Below are 17,296 nucleotides of genomic sequence, written 5' to 3'. Positions count from 1 at the left end.
GACATGGGAGTGCACTGCAATTCTTTAATACTTTAAGAAGGCATCTAAAGTCTTACATGTAGGTCCTATTGGGAACCTAAACTGACATGGAGGAATTTTTCGACATTTCCCCCTTAAAGACTTTCCCCTGATTCAAAGTAATTAATACCCACCTTTGTAGTGGAAGGTGTAAATATGATTTCTAATACCTGTCACCGAAGAGGTAAATAAAATTCAGACAAGCCACTGGACAGTAGCATAGCATTTATTTTAATACTATACGAGGATATACAATTAGCTACCTAAAGTGTTCTGCAATTGTTTCAACTGATACGCTTGCTGATTCTCTTGTAGACAATGTCGCCAACAGTCATGGCCTGAAAAGAGAAGATAAAACTTAATTCATTTCATTTTATCGAGGGACACTGTACAATACTGAGACGTATTCCAGCTTCATTTGGTTGATAGCCCATTCCCCTATAAGTCAGAAATTCCTGAGTTCAAGCCCCGCTCTAAACTGACACATCAATGTCAAAGAAAGAAGGAAATGTTTTCATTTATATAGCACCTTTCATGACCTCAGGACATTCCAACGTGCGTTACAGCCAATGAAATACTTTTTTGAAGTATAGTCATTGTTGTGATGTAGGAAACTTGGCAGCCAATTTGTGCATAGGAAGCTCACACAAACTGCAATGTGTTAATATTCAGATAATCTGCCTTTGTGGTGTTGATTAAGGGATAGATATTACTTCAATGTGCTTTGGGTAGATGTTAAAGAGCCCATAGCATTATTCAAGCAAAATGCTTCCTCAGCCAGCATCATCAAAAACTAAATAACTGCTCATTTATCAAGCTGGTGTTTCTGGGATTTTACAGTAAACAAATGGATTACTGTGCGTGCCACAGGAACCTAGGCTGCACCTTATCTACAATGCGGTCTGGTTTCCACCCTTTTTTTCCTCTTGATTTTTGCATGTAAATTGGGTACATAAAACTGTTTGTTCTTTCCCTGTTCTCCTGAAGGGTGGCGCATCATTCCATTGACTTTGGACAATGTGTGGTCATTACTGAAATATGAACATTGGCAGTGAGTGTCAGCAAGGCCCTCAATCAAGGTGAATTATTTATCTGACCCTGATGTTGTCCACAGTCATGTACTAGAAGCAAGAATCACAACCCTGGCCATTTTTCTCCCCTTCCTAATCTGTGGAGCCTGATGGACACATGAAGTTGAAGGCCAATTAAAACCCCGACGTCTCATCATCTTATGTACATCAAAGTCAAACTCAGCTAGTTAAAGAAGGTCAATGCCTTCAGCTACTCATGACTGACTCAGAGGATCAAAACCGAACCAAGATATACAAGAAATCCCAAAAGAGAATTAATTGTAACTTACATTAACCATTTGGTCTCCAGTGATCTCTGTAACTGAGGTAATGTTTTTTATCTTGGCAACAAGTTTATTGTTCCCTTCACGGTTAATTATGGCCTATATAATTAAGAAATAAAGCATTAAAAGTTAAGTTTTCAAGTGAGTCCAGATAATGTTCTGGCTGAAATTAACATAACTTAAATTACAATCATTGTTTCTCAGTAACCTGAGCTTCCAGTATCCATCTGGGTATTTGGATTTAACTCTTCCAGTGTAGGGAAATTTTTTTAACTTTTTAAATTTTGCATAGTATTACTTCAAACTTGCAGTAAATTTAATCAGGAGTCTTGGCCAAGAGACCTCTTTACAACGAGCCTCAATCATCCTAATTTTTGTTAGCCCCATTGTCTGCCAGAAATTCCTGTCAGACATGGACATTCAGGGCTGAGGGATTAAGAGGAGATCAGCCTGCTCAGTCAGCTAGGAGACCAGCAGGCATGAGGGCTGCCAACACTGAGCAAATAGCCAGTTTTAAAATGGATAAACACAGGCTTCTAGATTACCTGGCCATTTGCTTTATCCCCATGCAGAGGCACTCCTTCATTCTGGCAGATAATCAAGATTTGATTGCACTTTGGTTTTGAATAATGTTATACAGGTGGCAAGTGATTAATATATACAAACACCTCCTCGCCCACCAGGCTATTAAACACTAGAACTAATATACTTTAATCATCAATACAATACCCACACTGCAACGTCATATCCAAATTATGGAAAAATTGTTAAAGGGACCATACAGATTAAAAATGGTTGGCAGAAGGACTAAAGGTGACATGAGGAAAAACTTTCTTACGCAGTGAGTGGGTAGGATCTGGAATGCACTGCCTGAGATTGTGGCTTTCAAAAGGGAATTGGATAAGCACTTGAAGGGGTAAAAAAAAAAATGGCAAGGTTACAGGAAAAGGGGAGAGTGAATGGGAGCGGCTAAATTGCTCTTGCAGGGAGCAGGCATGGTTCCATGGATTGAACGGCTTCCTTCTGCGCTGTATAAGTCTGTTGTTTCATCATCCCGGTTTGAGTCTTTAATTAAGAACACACGTGAAATTAAGCCGTAGAATTACACAGTCCTATGCATCGAGCAACATGCAGCATCACATCAGTGGTTGCCCTTAATATTAAATGGAGGGAAGGGTTACCTTAACTTTTTCTCCTGTGGGAGAATCTACTTCTGTCTCCTGTCCAATTGTAAACTCATTAACAAGCACCCGGCTGCCTGTTGTGACAGTGATCTTAAAGTGGTCTCCAGTTTCAACAATTTCAGAAGTGCTCTTTTTGTCCTTCCCTTTCTCAATCAAATCATCTGAGAGGCCTAGAAATTGGACAAAAGCAACAGGAATTGACATGCCTGAAAAGCCAAAGGTTTCACAGTTGGTGAGATGAAAGTGAATGGAAGAAGAATCGAAAAGGGCCTGAAGAATGGTCGAACTGAAGGCAAAATGGGTTTAAGCTTCGATTGTACCCCGACACTCGAGATTGAGAATCTTCTAGGCAAATACAATAAAGAATAGGCTAGAATTCTACGTTCCTCACCCTCCTCTTTGTTTTTAGTGTAGTACTACTGTACTTTGAGTAAACCTTCTGATCTTGATTTGTAAATCTCACTTGCAGTTCAGAACCTACCACGGGTTTGGAATAGAGATTTCTATTTGCAGCCAAGGACCAGCCAGTAGCCGGCTCTAATTTGGTTGGTCATTTCCAAATTCAAATATTTACTGTTACATAGAATTCAAGTCGCAGGTTTTCTAAGGAAGAAAGTGGCTCAGGCCTCCTTCCAACATTTGAGCTCATAATCTAGTCTGACACTGCAATGCAGGACTGAGAGCCCTGTGCGGTTGGAGGTGCCACCCTACGACTAAATGTTAGGCTGGATTTTTGTTTCTGAAGTGGGTAGATTGAGTCAGCAAATGTCCTGACCCGGCAAACTGTCCTTGGTGTAAAGGCCCAATTTTCACGTCGGCTAGGCAGGGCTAGGATCGTGTTGAGTCTGCTGGCCCTGGAAGCAGATCCTAGGTGGCCAGCAGGATGGATGAGTGCCAAGGCAGGCTGGTTAGAAGCCTGTTTTTATTCAAGTTCAAAGAGCAGGGAACTTAAAAATTTCAGATCATGACACTCAAACAGACATTCTGGTCAGTTCTCTGGGAATTCATCCCAGTTGTTTTAGAAGCATTTAGGTCTGCTAACCCTCACCCTTCACACCCATAGCCACTCTCAATGGACCCCCACAATGGCTCCTCATTGGCCTTTCATGCCCCCACCCACACCCCCATGGCACCTCATACCCCCCCATGCCCCTCATATCCCCATGCTATCTCCATAGTCACACACCCAGTGTCTACATGGGCAGAATTCAGGAACCATGTACGGGTGAAAAAAATAAGCTAACAATTTAACACAGTTCTCACTCATACACAGTGGATAGTGAAAAAATACTTCCATTCGAGAAACCCAGCCAAAGCTATTAAATTTCATGAAGTGTTCAATCTCATAAAAACAAACCAACTTCTATTCAGACCTCACATTAAACACCAATCCTTTAATAGCCTTTTAAGCTGCCATTCAAACTGTGACCACAAAACCTGCTGCTAAGATAATTGTGGCTTTTGAAACTCAGCTAAGCATTCATAATGACATAATAATAGCCCTCTTGAGATTGCACAAACAGATGGTAATGATTTTTTCTAACTTATATTAGGTGGCCTGACAGTCAAAGCAGTCCACCAGATTCTGTTTTTTGTTAACCCTCACTGATAGCTTAAGCCTGTTTTTAATCAAGTTCAAAGAGCAGGGAACTTAAAAATTTCAGATCATGACACTCAAACAGATATTAACTGTCCTTAAAGAGCATTTACATCTGCTCCACCAATTTCTGACTCCCACACTGTAGGTTAAGGCCCTTTGAACAGCCAAAATGGGGTCTGTTTGAACTCAGCACTATGATCAAAAGGCCCTGCTGTGTTCCGGTTTCCATCCTGTGTGAATCACATGCCCCCCACCACCAGGTTGTGAAGCGCACAACAGACCACAATTATGTGGGACACCCTCTGTGGAGAGCATTGCAGTGGTCCAAACAAGGGAATCTTCAGGATACCAATGGCTTGCTCGATGATGGGTCATGTGGAACGATGTTGTATCTCTCCTCCGAGGCACTCTGAGGACAATGTATGGGTGCCATGAGCCATCATTTGAGCGGGTACCCCTCATCCCCAAGCAGCCGCTGAGGCCCTTTGAATATGTGAGGCACCAGGGAGTGACTCAGGATGTATGAGTTATGGAAACTCCCAGGGTACCTGGCACATACGTGCATGATGTGTTTCTGATGATCACACACCAGTGGAATGATCAGGGAGTGGAACCCTTTCCCGTTAATGAACATCAGGGGCTGCTGCCATGGAGCTCTCAGAGCCACATGCATGCAATCGGTTGCACCCTGTACTCTAGGGAAACCTGAGATGGCTGCAAACCTCAAAAATCTAGCAGCCTGGCTAGCTTCATCGAGTGTGAGCTTCACAGAATGATGAGCCTTACTGTAGAGGGCATCTGTCACCTCCTTGATACATTTATGTGCTGAGGTCCGTGAGATGCCGCATGGGTCCCCTCTGGATCCCAGGAATGATTCAAAGGCAAAAAAAAAAATTAGGTTTTTAGATCACCCTGCAGAGTGTGGCAGATATGATCCACCACACCTCTTGACAAATGCAGACATGTGTAGCATTGTTTTTCTCCCTTCTCCCTGCTGGCAAAGATTGGATCTGTCACAATTCCCTAGTTGCCATTGGTGGTGGTGAGTTGCCTTCTTGAACCTCTGCAGTCCATGTGGTTTAAGTACACCCAGAGCGCTGTTAGGAAGGGAGTTCTAGGATTTTGATCCAGTGACAGTGAAGGAACGGCGATATATTTCCAAGTCAGGATGGTGAGTGGCTTGGAGGGGAACTTCCAGGTGGCGATGTTCCCATGTGCCTGCTGCCCTTGTCCTTCTAGGTGGTAGAGGTCAGGGATTTGGAAGGTGCTGTCAAAGGAGCCTTGGTGAGTTGCCGCAGTGCATCTTGGAGATGGTGCACACTGCTGCTACTGGCAGTGGCGGAACTTCCTCATGTGGGGCCCGCCCGCCATTCACTCAAATCATTTAACTCCGTTCAAGGCAGTTAATTATATGCAGAGCACTTTGGGAGATGTTCTTATGAGGTGTGATTAGGGTGTATACATTTCTCTGCATGTTCCCTGGAATCATTTCTCTGGTTCCTATAAAGTGGAGAAAATAATCAAATATACAGAGTATTCCATTGTTCAAAAACCACAAAATTAAGTCCTTTAGTGCTTCTGGAAATTGATTCATATTTCAGAATCACAGAATCACAGTGCAGGAGAGGCCCTTTGGCCCATCGAGTCTGCGCCAACACGTGCTAATTAGATATTAACATCTGCTTTATGGCCCAGAATTATGGCAGTCATAATATCACAAAATATGCTGATCTCAAGAAGAACTTTGCACTTATATACTCAGCATGTTAATCACCAATGACGTTTTGAGGTGTCATCATCTGTTAGTTGTGGCTCCATTAGTAGCACCCTCACATCACAAGGTTCAGGTATAAGTCACACTCTAGGGTTTAAGCATGAAAATCAAAGTTCATAGGCCTGTAGCGTACTGAGGGAGTGCTGCACTGTCAGAGGTGCTGTCTTTAGATGAGACATTCAACTCAAGTCTCGTCCACTTGCTTGGATGGGTGTAAAAGATCCCATGACACCATTTTGAGGAAGAGCAGGGGAGTTTTCACTGGTGTCCTGGCCTCAGTCAGCATCACAAGGGAACAGGTTACCTGCTCATTGTCACATTGGTGTTTGTGGGAGTTTGCTGCATTGGCTGCTGCATTTCTCACATTACAGCAGTGACTACATTGGGCTGTAAAGCATTTTGAGACATCCATTGGTTGTGAAAAGCATATCTTTATAAATGCAAATCTTCCTTTTTTTCACTGTAGTAACGTAGGGAAAAGCAACAACTATTTTGCACACAATAAGCTCCTACAAACAGCAATGAGTTATTTGTTTAAGTTAAAAGCAAAATACTGCGGATGCTGGAAATCTGAAACAATTTGTTTAAGTGTTGCTGACTGATAGATAAAACACTTTGAATAGATCAATGCATTCCTCCTCGAAACCTGGCAGAGCCTTGGGCTAATGAGAGACAGTGCCTCTGACAGTGCAGCATTCCTTCAGTAGTGTGCTAGAATGTCAGCCTGGATTATGTGCTTAACCCTTTGGAGCAGTGCTTGAACCCATAACCTCATCATCCAGTGGCAAGAGATTTACACACTGAGCCAAGACTGATACCCAAACTGAAGGTGACACTTTGACCCCATTCAATTTTATTGCTCCAAGGTGGCAATCCATCAGGTCACAAAATTAGTCTGGATGAGGGAGATCCTGCATAACAACAGAATATTCTGTTCTAAACCCACTACAACTACCATCTAGAAAGACAAGGGCAGCAGATAGATGGGAACACCACCACCTGGAAGTTCCCCTCCAAGTCACTTACCATCCTGACTTGGAAATATATCACCGCTCCATCACTTCGCTGGGTCAAAATCCTGGAACTCCCTTACTAACAGCACTGTGGGTGTACCTACACCACATGCACTGCAGCGGTTCAAGAAGGCAGCTCACCACCACCTTCTCAAGGGCAACTAGGAATGGGCAATAAATGTTGGCCCAGCCAGCGATGCCCACATCCATTAAAAAAAAAGTTTCTTCTTCCAGGTTCAAGCATATACCTCAGACTAGGCTTCTTAAATTGCTATTGTCCTTTTTTAGCAGTTACCTTCCTTCACTTTGGAAGCTGCCTAATTGGTTAACTAAGCTTTGATATCACACTATTTGTACAAAAGGAATAGATAATGGAGGCACAGAGAGGTCTAATTATGCCATTGAAACAAAAAGGTGACTGTTGGTTGTTCCATTAAAGCAAAGTTTTTGCACTGATAGCTATGAAATCAAACTGAGATGAAGGTAAGCATTTCAGTTCAGTGTTTGAGTTGCTCATTTAACATAGATTGCACCTCATCTGGTTTAGTCATTCAGCTACTTAGAATGCTTACTAAGTTTATGTTAACATATGCTAGATGGATTATGAATGGAGAATGGAGAGTTTGTGTATTAGACTGTATAACATGTACAAATGCCTTTAGCTCTCTAACAAAAGTATTTGTACACAGTCAGAATTGATTGAAGTGGAACAAAGCACATCAAGGGTGGAATTTTCTGTGCCCACTGGCATCGGGCATCGTGGCAGGTGTGAGCGGGCAATATGGCAGAAAACAAAGTATCGGTTTCACGATGTCGTGAAAGCAGTTTGCAATCGTCCACCCAACCCATCAATGGCGGGCCACGTTTCCCACTGCCACATGTGGGGAACTTCGTTGTAATACATCTGCATATCACTATAAACCCAATTCGCCAGAATTATCCCCCACACTGGATCATCTGGGAAAAACTGAGCATAAGCGACGTGCATCTGATGAGCTGCACTTCACTCGGGACTTTGAGGTTTGTTTGCCTACCTTGCTTTGGGCAGCACTTGCAGTCATCAGCACCAGGCTTCACAGGCAGCACCACATCAGTTTTGGGGAGGCTCATGGGCAAGTCTCTACCTACCAGACCAGCCGTAAGGCGGAGACAGCTTTTCAAGGGCTGCAGGGATAAGGTTTGCTTGGGGAAGGGGGAGAAGTGTGACCTCAGGCAAGGGAAGAGGCTGCAGGGCGAGGGCATTACTGGGGAAGGAGGGTATCCTAGGGTATGTGTGGGGACACATGTTGATCTTTGTAAGTGGCCTCAAGATGTTGAGGGCTGAGGTTGCAGTCTCCAGAGGAGATGAGGCTTGTTGGAGATGTGAGGGGGTGTGTGAAAGAGTGAGTGGTGATGTCCCTCGAGCTGGTAGTGAGTGAGATGCCAGTGAATGTGTGATGGCCTTGTGGGTGTGTGAGTTTAGAGTGATGAGATGGTTGCCTTACCCTGGCAGCACGGGTGAGATTGTTCATCCTCTTTCTTCACTGGATAGCGAACATCTTCTGTGCAGTGTTGGCACTGAACACCACTGCCACCACCTCCCAAGCCGGAGTGGTGGCACTGATGGGCCTCCTGTGGGCACAGCAGGGGTTAGAGGACATCGCATCAGGCTCCAACGGTGTCCAGAGGGCATCTCAGAGACGTGTCACTGAATCGGGGGGGCTGCAGTCTTCTTGCCTTTCAGGGCCATGTCTTGTGTGTAGCAGACCTGGGCTGGAAGCACTGAGGGGTGTGCGCATGGCTGCACTTTACATATGGCGCCTGGCGTGAGGTAGCGGCGCGGTGATGGCGTGGCGATCAAATCGGAGGCTGCCTGCCAGCGAAACGGTGTGTTACCTGGGAATGCACACTTAATGAGGCTGGATTGGGAAGATACAATGTGAAAACCTGCCATTGTGGCCAGTGGGCAAAATGTCCTTTTTCCCACCCGCTACCACACTTAGTGCAAATCTGGGACCATTCCGCCCTGTGTTTTTTTTTTGCTGTTTGACACATGAGCGAACCCATCACCAGAGCCTCCAAGCTAAGGGACTGAGATATCCACACAAGGGATTTTATGATTTTTCTGGTGTCGAGGGACTGGGGCAGATCTTGGCTGTTGTGTGATAACTCTACTACAGGTGCTACAGAGTCGGCCGCCTTCCATCCCTCCTACAAACATAGAAACATAGAGAACAGGAGCAGGAGTAGGCCATTCGGCCCTTCGAGGCTGCTCCGCCATTCAATACGATCATGGCAGTTCCTCTATCTCAACGCCGTACTCCTGCTCTCCCCATACCCCTGGGTCTGAATTTTTAGGTCGGCGGGTGGGCGCGATCAGTGGGCCCGGGAGCGGCCAGGGAATGGACCGCCAACCGTGATCGGCCCCCGACTGTGAGTTCACGCCGGCTGGCCAGTTACCGGCTAGCCAGCATGAAGCGTGCGCTGAGAAGCACAGCGCTGCCGGGGTGTGGGCAGGAAGAGGGGAGTGAGGGGGTGGGGCACCGACATCAAACCGAGCACGGGCCAGCGCTTAGAGAAAGCTCCCTGCAGGCAGGGAGCTGCCTCACGGAGCCGAAGACCTGAAAAATAAAAAAATAAAGGCTTCGGTCGCTGAAAGATAGTGTCCATGCATCAGAATAAATCACCTGAAAATTTAGCTGCTGAAAACGCTGCCCAAAGAAATTTATTTATGTTTTATTTCATCAAGGGGAACCTCATCCAGCCCATGGATGAGTTTCGATGAAAAATGTAAAGGCCGCCTGGCAGATTCGCCCGTCCGCCAACTGTAAGGTCGGACGGGCAACAAAAAATTGCGGCCAATTGCCCCATTAGCTTAATTGCCCTCTTAATCGTCGTCGGGCGCGCTTCGATTTTTGCACCTGCCCGCCGACCGAAATATCGCACGAGCGTGGGATAGAGTCGGGATCCTCGCCCGATGTCATCTCGTGCGATTTCACACCAAAATAGGTCGGGTGTGCGCCCGCCCGATTAGCGTAAACTTCTGCCCCTGGCATTGACATCAACATTCGGCAAGAAGTAAAACGAGCTGACAATTCACAGTTGCCGGTTATACAGTACCACACAAAGTCAAGATCTAACCCCACTCTCTCTGTGCAGGGAAGCCAAATTTCCCAAAGCATTTCGGTGCACGTTGGAACAGCCAAGATTCAGTCTTTGTGGTTTTACTATTTCAAACTGCGCAGCTCATGTTTTCTTGCAAAGTATCGTTTGTTTCAAGATCACTTTATCTATTCAACAGACTTACATTGACCTCAGATGATATCAAATATTTTAGAATTTCATATCACGACTTGAAACGCACATTGCTAGCCATTGCTGTACACTTACCAATAGCTTTCATAAATGGTACAAAGTTTTCCTGGCTGTGCAGCTCATAATGTCCATTGAAAGCCATTGTGAAGGAGTTCTCTTGGTGCAACACAGAAAGTCGCCAAAGTCTTTTTCCAGAATTCTGCCTTGTTTTATAGGCAGTTATTTGCCTTAAAAGGGTAAAGTTGTGATATTTTATTGTGATGTTGAATCATTAACTTACACAATGTAAACGAGTGACTCAGCCCTGATGTGGCAAGAATCATTAACACTCTCAAGTCCATTTTCCCCAATCTTCTCACTTGAATGTGCTGACTCATGCAGTATTACAGCTGCCAGTAAGTGCCAACTTGGCCCAGTTGGTTATACTCCCCCAAAGGCTGTGGCCCTGAATTTGTACAAGCGTTTACCTGCTCTGCTGCCCCAGCATTGGTGGTAGGTTATTGAAGGGAATGTTTTACATAGAACAATGCTGGAGCTACACTACCGAAGCAAGCTTTTCTTTCCAGCTGGTCCATACAGCCTTTTTTATATTTCACGCAAGACCCCTTCTATCTCTCCTGACCTAACATCATCGTCCATTCTTTCTCCCCCATGTGCTTATCTAGCTTCAGCTTTAATGCATCTATTCTATTCACCTCAACGACTCACTGCAGTAGTGAGTTCCATATTTACACCACTCTCTGAGTGAAAAATATTGCATTTATTAACAGATATCTTATAATCCTAGTTTTGGATTAGTTAAAACATCTCTCCATCCACCATGTCAAACCCCTTTCACAATTTTAAATGCCTTCAGGTCACTGCTCAGCCTGCTCTTTTCTAGAGTAAAGGAACATTTTCAGCCCTTGTGGTAGTGGTGGGCAACCTGCGGCCTGTGTGTGGCCCATCAGGGTTCTGAGTGCGGCCTGCAAGACATTTTGTTGACCGTTGCCCATGCGCAGGGCTGTCAGATTCCGCTGGTTTTCGTCCATGTAGTTTTTTCCCAACCGGTATTTCTAAAGTGATACACGTGCAAAGCAAGGGCCCGTGAGGCGAGGTACATGCTGATTGTACACAACATTGGCTGTGAGAGCCGTGCGCTCCCTCTGCGTCCAATCAAAGCACTGCTGCAGTTCAATCGGCATGCCCCGCAAATTGTTATTCATGGGGTCATGGTTAGTGTACATGCCCGATTTCAATCTTGCGGCCCACTGAGATGAAGGAGGGCCATTCTTGCAGCCCACTCACTAGCCTAGGTTGTCCATCGCTGCCTCATGGTATTCCTGCTGAAGTTGCGGCCTGGATGTGCGTGCCCAGTGCCAGGCCGGACAGGCTGGTACTCCAGGCAGGCGTACAGGCCTGTTTTGTCTGCCTGGGTAGGGGTTGCAAACAAAGGTCCCCCTGCAGAGGGATTTCCACCCACAGTGGTGGTCTTGATGCTTTTTCTGATTTTTATTAAATGCTAGTGAGAGGGCACCTCCGCACTGAAGCACCCGCTCAGTTACTTTTGCTTTACTGCAGCCTGTTCCCTCAAGCCGGATGGCCTCTGGTTGGCCCGTCAGCTTCGGGAGAGGGTCTGTCAGCTTTAATTGAACTGACGAGCAGATTCCATGCCAATTAAGGGGGTGAAAATCCCAAGTCAGTAAATGTTTCCCTCATGGAGGCAAGTTCAGGTCCCACAAATGGTCCCGACTCCTGTTTCCCATCCCCGAAGCGAAAATTCAACACCGTGTATGACATGGAGCCCAATATCAACTCCCTCCTTCTTGACAGGGCTCTCACTCTTGGCTTTCAGGTTGGCGAATGAAGGGCTATCTTAATTCCTCTCCTTATAAATTCCCCTGATCCACTTCTGAGTGTTACGAGCAATGACCATAAAAAAAGACCTTCTGCTGCAGGTGAGGGATTACCTTTAACGTACAGAGTGTTAGAAATGTTAGAATGTTAGAAAGGCACCAGGCCTTGGCAGTTCAAGGCACAACCACTAACAAAATTGGGAAACTTTACCGAACAGTATAGAAAGGTTGATGGTACCATTTATGTGAATCCGATGGCCTGAATATTTCGGATGGAAGGGTTTCCCTTCCCGCCATCAGATGTGTTGGCAGGGAACACATCCCCACCGGCTCTGACTGCCCCACAGCCATTTCACGCTCGAATGAGCTTCAAGTGGCTACAGGCAGGACTTCCGCCCCTCACCTGGGAGGGAGTCCCACCTTAGAGAGCTGCTGGCCAATCCCACTTGTCCCTACAGTAACAGGAGCTGCAGTGGACAGAAGAGGAAGTGCTCCAACATGCCGGAGCCTATGTCCTGGGATTGGACAACAAGGTAAGTTTTGGGGGTTCCTGGGTGGGGAGGACAGGGAAGGCCTGGGGCGTGGGCAGTGAGTGTTTAGGGTTCCGGAGGAGAGACTATGAGGGGAGGGAGGTTCAGCGGCCATCAGCAGCCACCAGAACTTGGGGGGAGGGTCGAAGTCAGAAGGGGGTCTCTGATGGAAGCGTCCCTCACCCCTTCCTGCTGGAGATCTTGGCCCGTTCATTTTCGGGCTTCCCCCTACACCAGTTAAAACCCCTCCCAGCTACTAAAAATTGAGGCTGGATGGGAAATGGCCCTTAACTGACCAATAATTGGTCACTTAAGGGCCTCAATTGGGGTAAGGGCGGGCAGCTCGTCTGAGGCCTCGCCCGCTCCAGTGTAAAATCGCTGTGAGGTCAGGGAGGGCGCACGCCCCAAGGGAACCCCATTCCTTCAATTTCACGCTTTGCTCCGCCTAAAAACCCACCAGCGGGGGAGCGTGAAATTCAGGGCCTCGTTTAAGAGGTTGATGTGCTTTTTTTCCCTTTGGCTGAGTGAGCCAGCGTTAATATCTGGCACATACTGAGTTGCATCACTGAGGTTCTGCTGAGTATCAACCCTGATTGTCTCTTCACCTATGCCGCCTGACCTGCGGAGTGTTTCCAACATCTTCTGTTTTTTATTTCAGTCTCGATAAACATCCCAAGTGCCTGGTCTTTGGTCAGCCTTTGTTGCTGCTGGAACTCATAAATTGATGGACAACTTCAATGACGTGGCCAATCGTGGGCCGACTGATAGCGTATCGGCAAACCGAGGTTAAAGAAAAAAGTCATCTGCAGTTGGGCAGCATCAGGGAAAAGCTGGACGGAGAACAACAGAGGAATGTAGATCCCACTGGAAGCTACATGAGATTGACAGTTTTGGAGGATGATTATCTGTGACTCCGTTGGCTATGACTTTACAGTAGAAACTGGGAGAGATATTCATTAATATCCACCAAGGGCAGAATGAGCATGCTTTATTTTATAGCTGGATTTCAAGGAATGAGGGTATGATTTAATGCTTTCTAGTCTGCCTAGCCTTCAATCAGCCATGTTGGGAGGTTTCTGATTGTAACCGTGCTCTTTGTAATTGGTTAATGAGTTTCATGTTGCCTCTCTGCAATTAAAGATTAGATAATCTTTGTTGAACTTAAAGGAAGTGTCAATCAAATTTAAATGTTGATACAATACATATATCCGTAAAGCTAAATATCTGTAATTTCAAAAATATAGTCCCTATTTGCTGAGCAAACTGTAGCAGGCAGCGAATAGCTGGAGTCTTGTGTTTGCCTAAACTACATTTAGGTTGGGACAGGCGTGTCTTACTCAGCTCTGGCATTGCTCCAGTTCAGAACAAGATCAAAATGCTTTAGGCTAGAATTTGGCTCTTGTCCACTCTCAAGCAGAAGCCCAGTGGCAACAAGGATCTCTGTGCCCATACTGATCAAAGGACCAATCGGCTCTTGCAGCACAGTATGAGGCCATTCTGCCTACTCTGTCTGCACTTGCTCTTTGAACTGGCTGTCCTATTTAGGTTCAAACCCCAGCTTTTTTTTTAACAATAGCCCTGAAGTTAGCCCTCTTCAAGTATATATCCAATTGCTTTTTGAAATTTCTTAAGCAATCTACTTCCACTACCCTTTCAGGTAGTGCACCCCAGAACTTAACAGCTCTTTAGCCGGAATTTTCCGGCCTCCTTGTCGTCAGGTGTCACGGCAGGCGTGTGGCAATTGGCGAGAAGGCCAAAAATCGGTTTCTCGCCGTCGTGAAACTAGTTTCTGATCATCTGTTCCGCCCGTCAATGGCGGGCTGCATTTCCCACCATCCCACGTGTTTCACAACTGTACATAAGCAACAAGCCCCTGGCGAGCTGAAATTCAGCAGGGACTTTGAGGTTTGTTTGCCTCCCTTGCTTTGGCCAGCACTCACGGGCATCAGCGCCAGGCTTCACAGGCAGCACCACATCACTTTTATAGAGCCCATATAGGTCAGGTCTCTACCTACCAGACCAGCTATAAGGCGGGGTGGCTTTTCAATTGCTGCAGGGCTAGGCCTTGCTTGGGGAAGGGAGAGAAATGGCCTCAGGCAAGGGAAGATGCTGCAGGGCGAGAGCTGTACTGGGGAAGGGGGATGTCTTAGGGTGTGTGCGTGTGTGTGTGTGGGAACAGATGTTGATCTGTGCAAGTGGCATTAAGATGGTGAGGGCTGAGGAGACAGTCTCCATAGGAGGTGAGGCCAGATGGAGATGCGAGGGGGTGTGTGAGAATGGGTGCTGATTTCCCTTGAGCTGGCAGTGAGTGTGATGCCAGTGAATGTGCGATGGGCTTGTGAGTGTGTGAGCTTAGAGTGATGAGATGGCTGCCTTACCCTGGCGGCACGGATGAGATCGTTCATCCATTTTCTGCACTGGATGACTGACCTCTTGTGTGCAGCGTTGGCACTGACCACCTCTGCCACCGCCTCCCAAGCCGGAGTGGTTAGACTGCTGGGCCTCCTGCAGCCAGAGAGGGGATAGAGGACATCGCGGTGAGCTTCCATGGCATCCCAGGGATGTGTCACTGATTCAGGGTGAGGGGGTGGGGGGGGGGGTGGGGGGCTGCACTCTTCTTGACTTTTGAGGCCATGTCTTCACCGGAGCAGTCCTGGTTGAGAAGTGTGTACGTGGCGTGGCTGCAGTTTAATTATAGTGCCCTGCGTGAGGAAGCGGCGAGGTAACGGCATGGTGGGCAAATCGGAGGCCACCCGCCAGTGAGATGGCACGTTTCCTGCGGCTGCACAATTAATGAGGTGAAAATAGGCCGATACGGCGTGAAAGCCTGTTCTACTGCGGGGTCGCTTTGCTCACAAACCGGTTGCACGCTTATCTATCGGTACGTGAGTTGATTACAATATCCTGCTGACACAGAGACAAATATGAAATGAAGCACCCGCGATTTATTTGTACAAACAACAGAGCACTAACATGATAAAAAGCAAAATACTGCAGATGCTGCGAATCTGAAACAAAAACAAAAATAGCTGGAAAAACTCAGCAGGTCTGGCAGCCTCTGCGGAGAGGAACACAGTTAACGTTTCGAGTCCGTATGACTCTTCAACAGAACTAAAGAGAAATAGAAACGTGGTGAAATATAAGCTGGTTTAGGAGGGGTGGGACAGGTGATAAGAGGAGGCAAAGGAGAGATTGCCAAAGATGTCATAAACAGAAGGTCAAAGGGGTGTTGACGGTGGTGATATTAGCTAAAGGAGGTGCTAATGGTGACGTTAAGGGTAGAAAGCAGGATGGGCAAGTGACAGATGGCGATAGTGGTGGGGGGAGGGGACCAAAATAGATTAAAAAGTGGAGATGAAACAATATGAAAATACATTGTAGAAATAATGATCGCAATAGGTGGGAAAAGAAAAATATATATATAAAAATATATATATATATAATTATTAGAATTAAGGGGATAAAAAAGGGGTGAGGATGGAGGAGAGAGGTCATGATCTGAATTTGTTGAACTCAATGTTAAGTCCGGAAGGCTGTAAAGTGCCTAATCGGAAGATGAGGTGCTGTTCCTCCAGTTTGCGTTGAGCTTCACTGGAACATTGCAGCAGGCCAAGGACTTGAGAGCAGGGTGGTGTGTTGAAATGGCAAGCGACAGGGAGGTCTGGGTCATGCTTGCGGACAGACCAAAGGTGTTCTGCAAAGCGGTCACCCAGTCTGCGTTTGGTCTCTCCACTGTAGAGGAGACCGCATTGGGAGCAGCGAATGCAGTAGACTAAATTGAGGGAAGTGCAAGTGAAATGCTGCTTCACTTGAAAGGAGTGTTTGGGCCCTTGGAAGGTGAGGAGAGGGGAAGTAAAGGTTCAGGTGTTGCACCTTCTACGGTTACATGGGAAGGTGCCGTGGGAGAGGGTTGAGGTGTAGGGACTGATGGAGGAGTGGACCAGGGTGTCTCGGAGGGAACGATCCCTACGGAATGCCGCCGGGGGAGGTGAAGGGAAGATGTGTTTGGTGGTGACATCATGCTGGAGTTGGCGGAAATGACGGAGGATGATCCTTTGAATGCAGAGGCTGGTGGGGTGATAAGTAAGGACAAGGGGGACCCTATCATGGTTCTAGGAGGGAGAGGAAGGTGTGAGGTGTGAAGGCATGATGTGTGCTTCTCCAACCAGTCCCGACTCTAGACTAACATTAACATGGTAGCCTGTGCTACAGCTGTTGGGTTGTACAGTCACATGGTCAATCTGCTCACATTCTCTTTTGCACATCTGCACCTCAGATGACCACACCTGCCATTGTGGCTGGCAGGTAAAATGACTTATTTCCCGCCCTCTACCGCACTCTGTGCACATCTGGGATGATTCCACCCTTTCTCTGAAGACAATTCTCCAGTTCTTTAGCCAGCTATTTTAAATCTATGACCAATGGTCAACCCGCTTGCCAGAAAACACAGGGCGGAATTCTCCCATGCTGCCCATGGCGGGGTTAATGTCGGGCGGGGAGGGGAGCTCAGCGGGAGGTCCAGAAATCGGTTTCATGCCGGTGTAAACTGAAGGCGGGATCTTCTGCTACCGCCTGCCACAGCAGTTTGCAGTTCCCTCCAGAGGCTGATGTGAAACCAGTTTGCATCCTGCTAATGGTATTCAGATGAAGACATGGTCAGAATCATCCCCCCACCTACCACATCATCTGTAACA

The 17,296-nt window shown here is 46.7% G+C and overlaps 1 protein-coding gene across 1 annotated transcript; it reads right to left on the bottom strand.

Moving 5' to 3' along the window:
* Positions 1-226: 226 nt before the first annotated feature.
* On the bottom strand, positions 227-10,463 carry LOC144687861 (fatty acid-binding protein 1, liver-like). The gene is made up of 4 exons (XM_078554415.1): positions 10,313-10,463; positions 2,554-2,726; positions 1,379-1,471; positions 227-356 (listed from the first exon to the last, which is right to left on the bottom strand). Exons 1-4 carry the CDS (start codon positions 10,377-10,379, stop codon positions 303-305), a joined length of 387 nt encoding a protein of 128 aa, XP_078410541.1. The 5' UTR covers positions 10,380-10,463; the 3' UTR covers positions 227-302.
* Positions 10,464-17,296: the final 6,833 nt, after the last annotated feature.

Source organism: Cetorhinus maximus, chromosome 1 (genome assembly GCF_964194155.1).
Source record: "Cetorhinus maximus chromosome 1, sCetMax3.hap1.1, whole genome shotgun sequence".
Taxonomy (NCBI): Eukaryota; Metazoa; Chordata; class Chondrichthyes; order Lamniformes; family Cetorhinidae; genus Cetorhinus; species Cetorhinus maximus.
The sequence above is the reverse complement of the archived record's forward strand: the minus strand, read 5'-3'. Positions and strand labels throughout refer to the sequence as shown.

Coding starts and splice junctions, on each gene's coding strand:
- LOC144687861 (XM_078554415.1), bottom strand. CDS start 10,379: ATGGCTTTCAATGGACATTATGAGCTGCACAGCCAGGAAAACTTTGTA. Junction 1,472..2,553: donor CCACAGGAGAAAAAGTTAAG/GTAACCCTTCCC, acceptor TTAATTATATAG/GCCATAATTAACCGTGAAGG. Junction 357..1,378: donor CTGGAGACCAAATGGTTAAT/GTAAGTTACAAT, acceptor TTCTCTTTTCAG/GCCATGACTGTTGGCGACAT.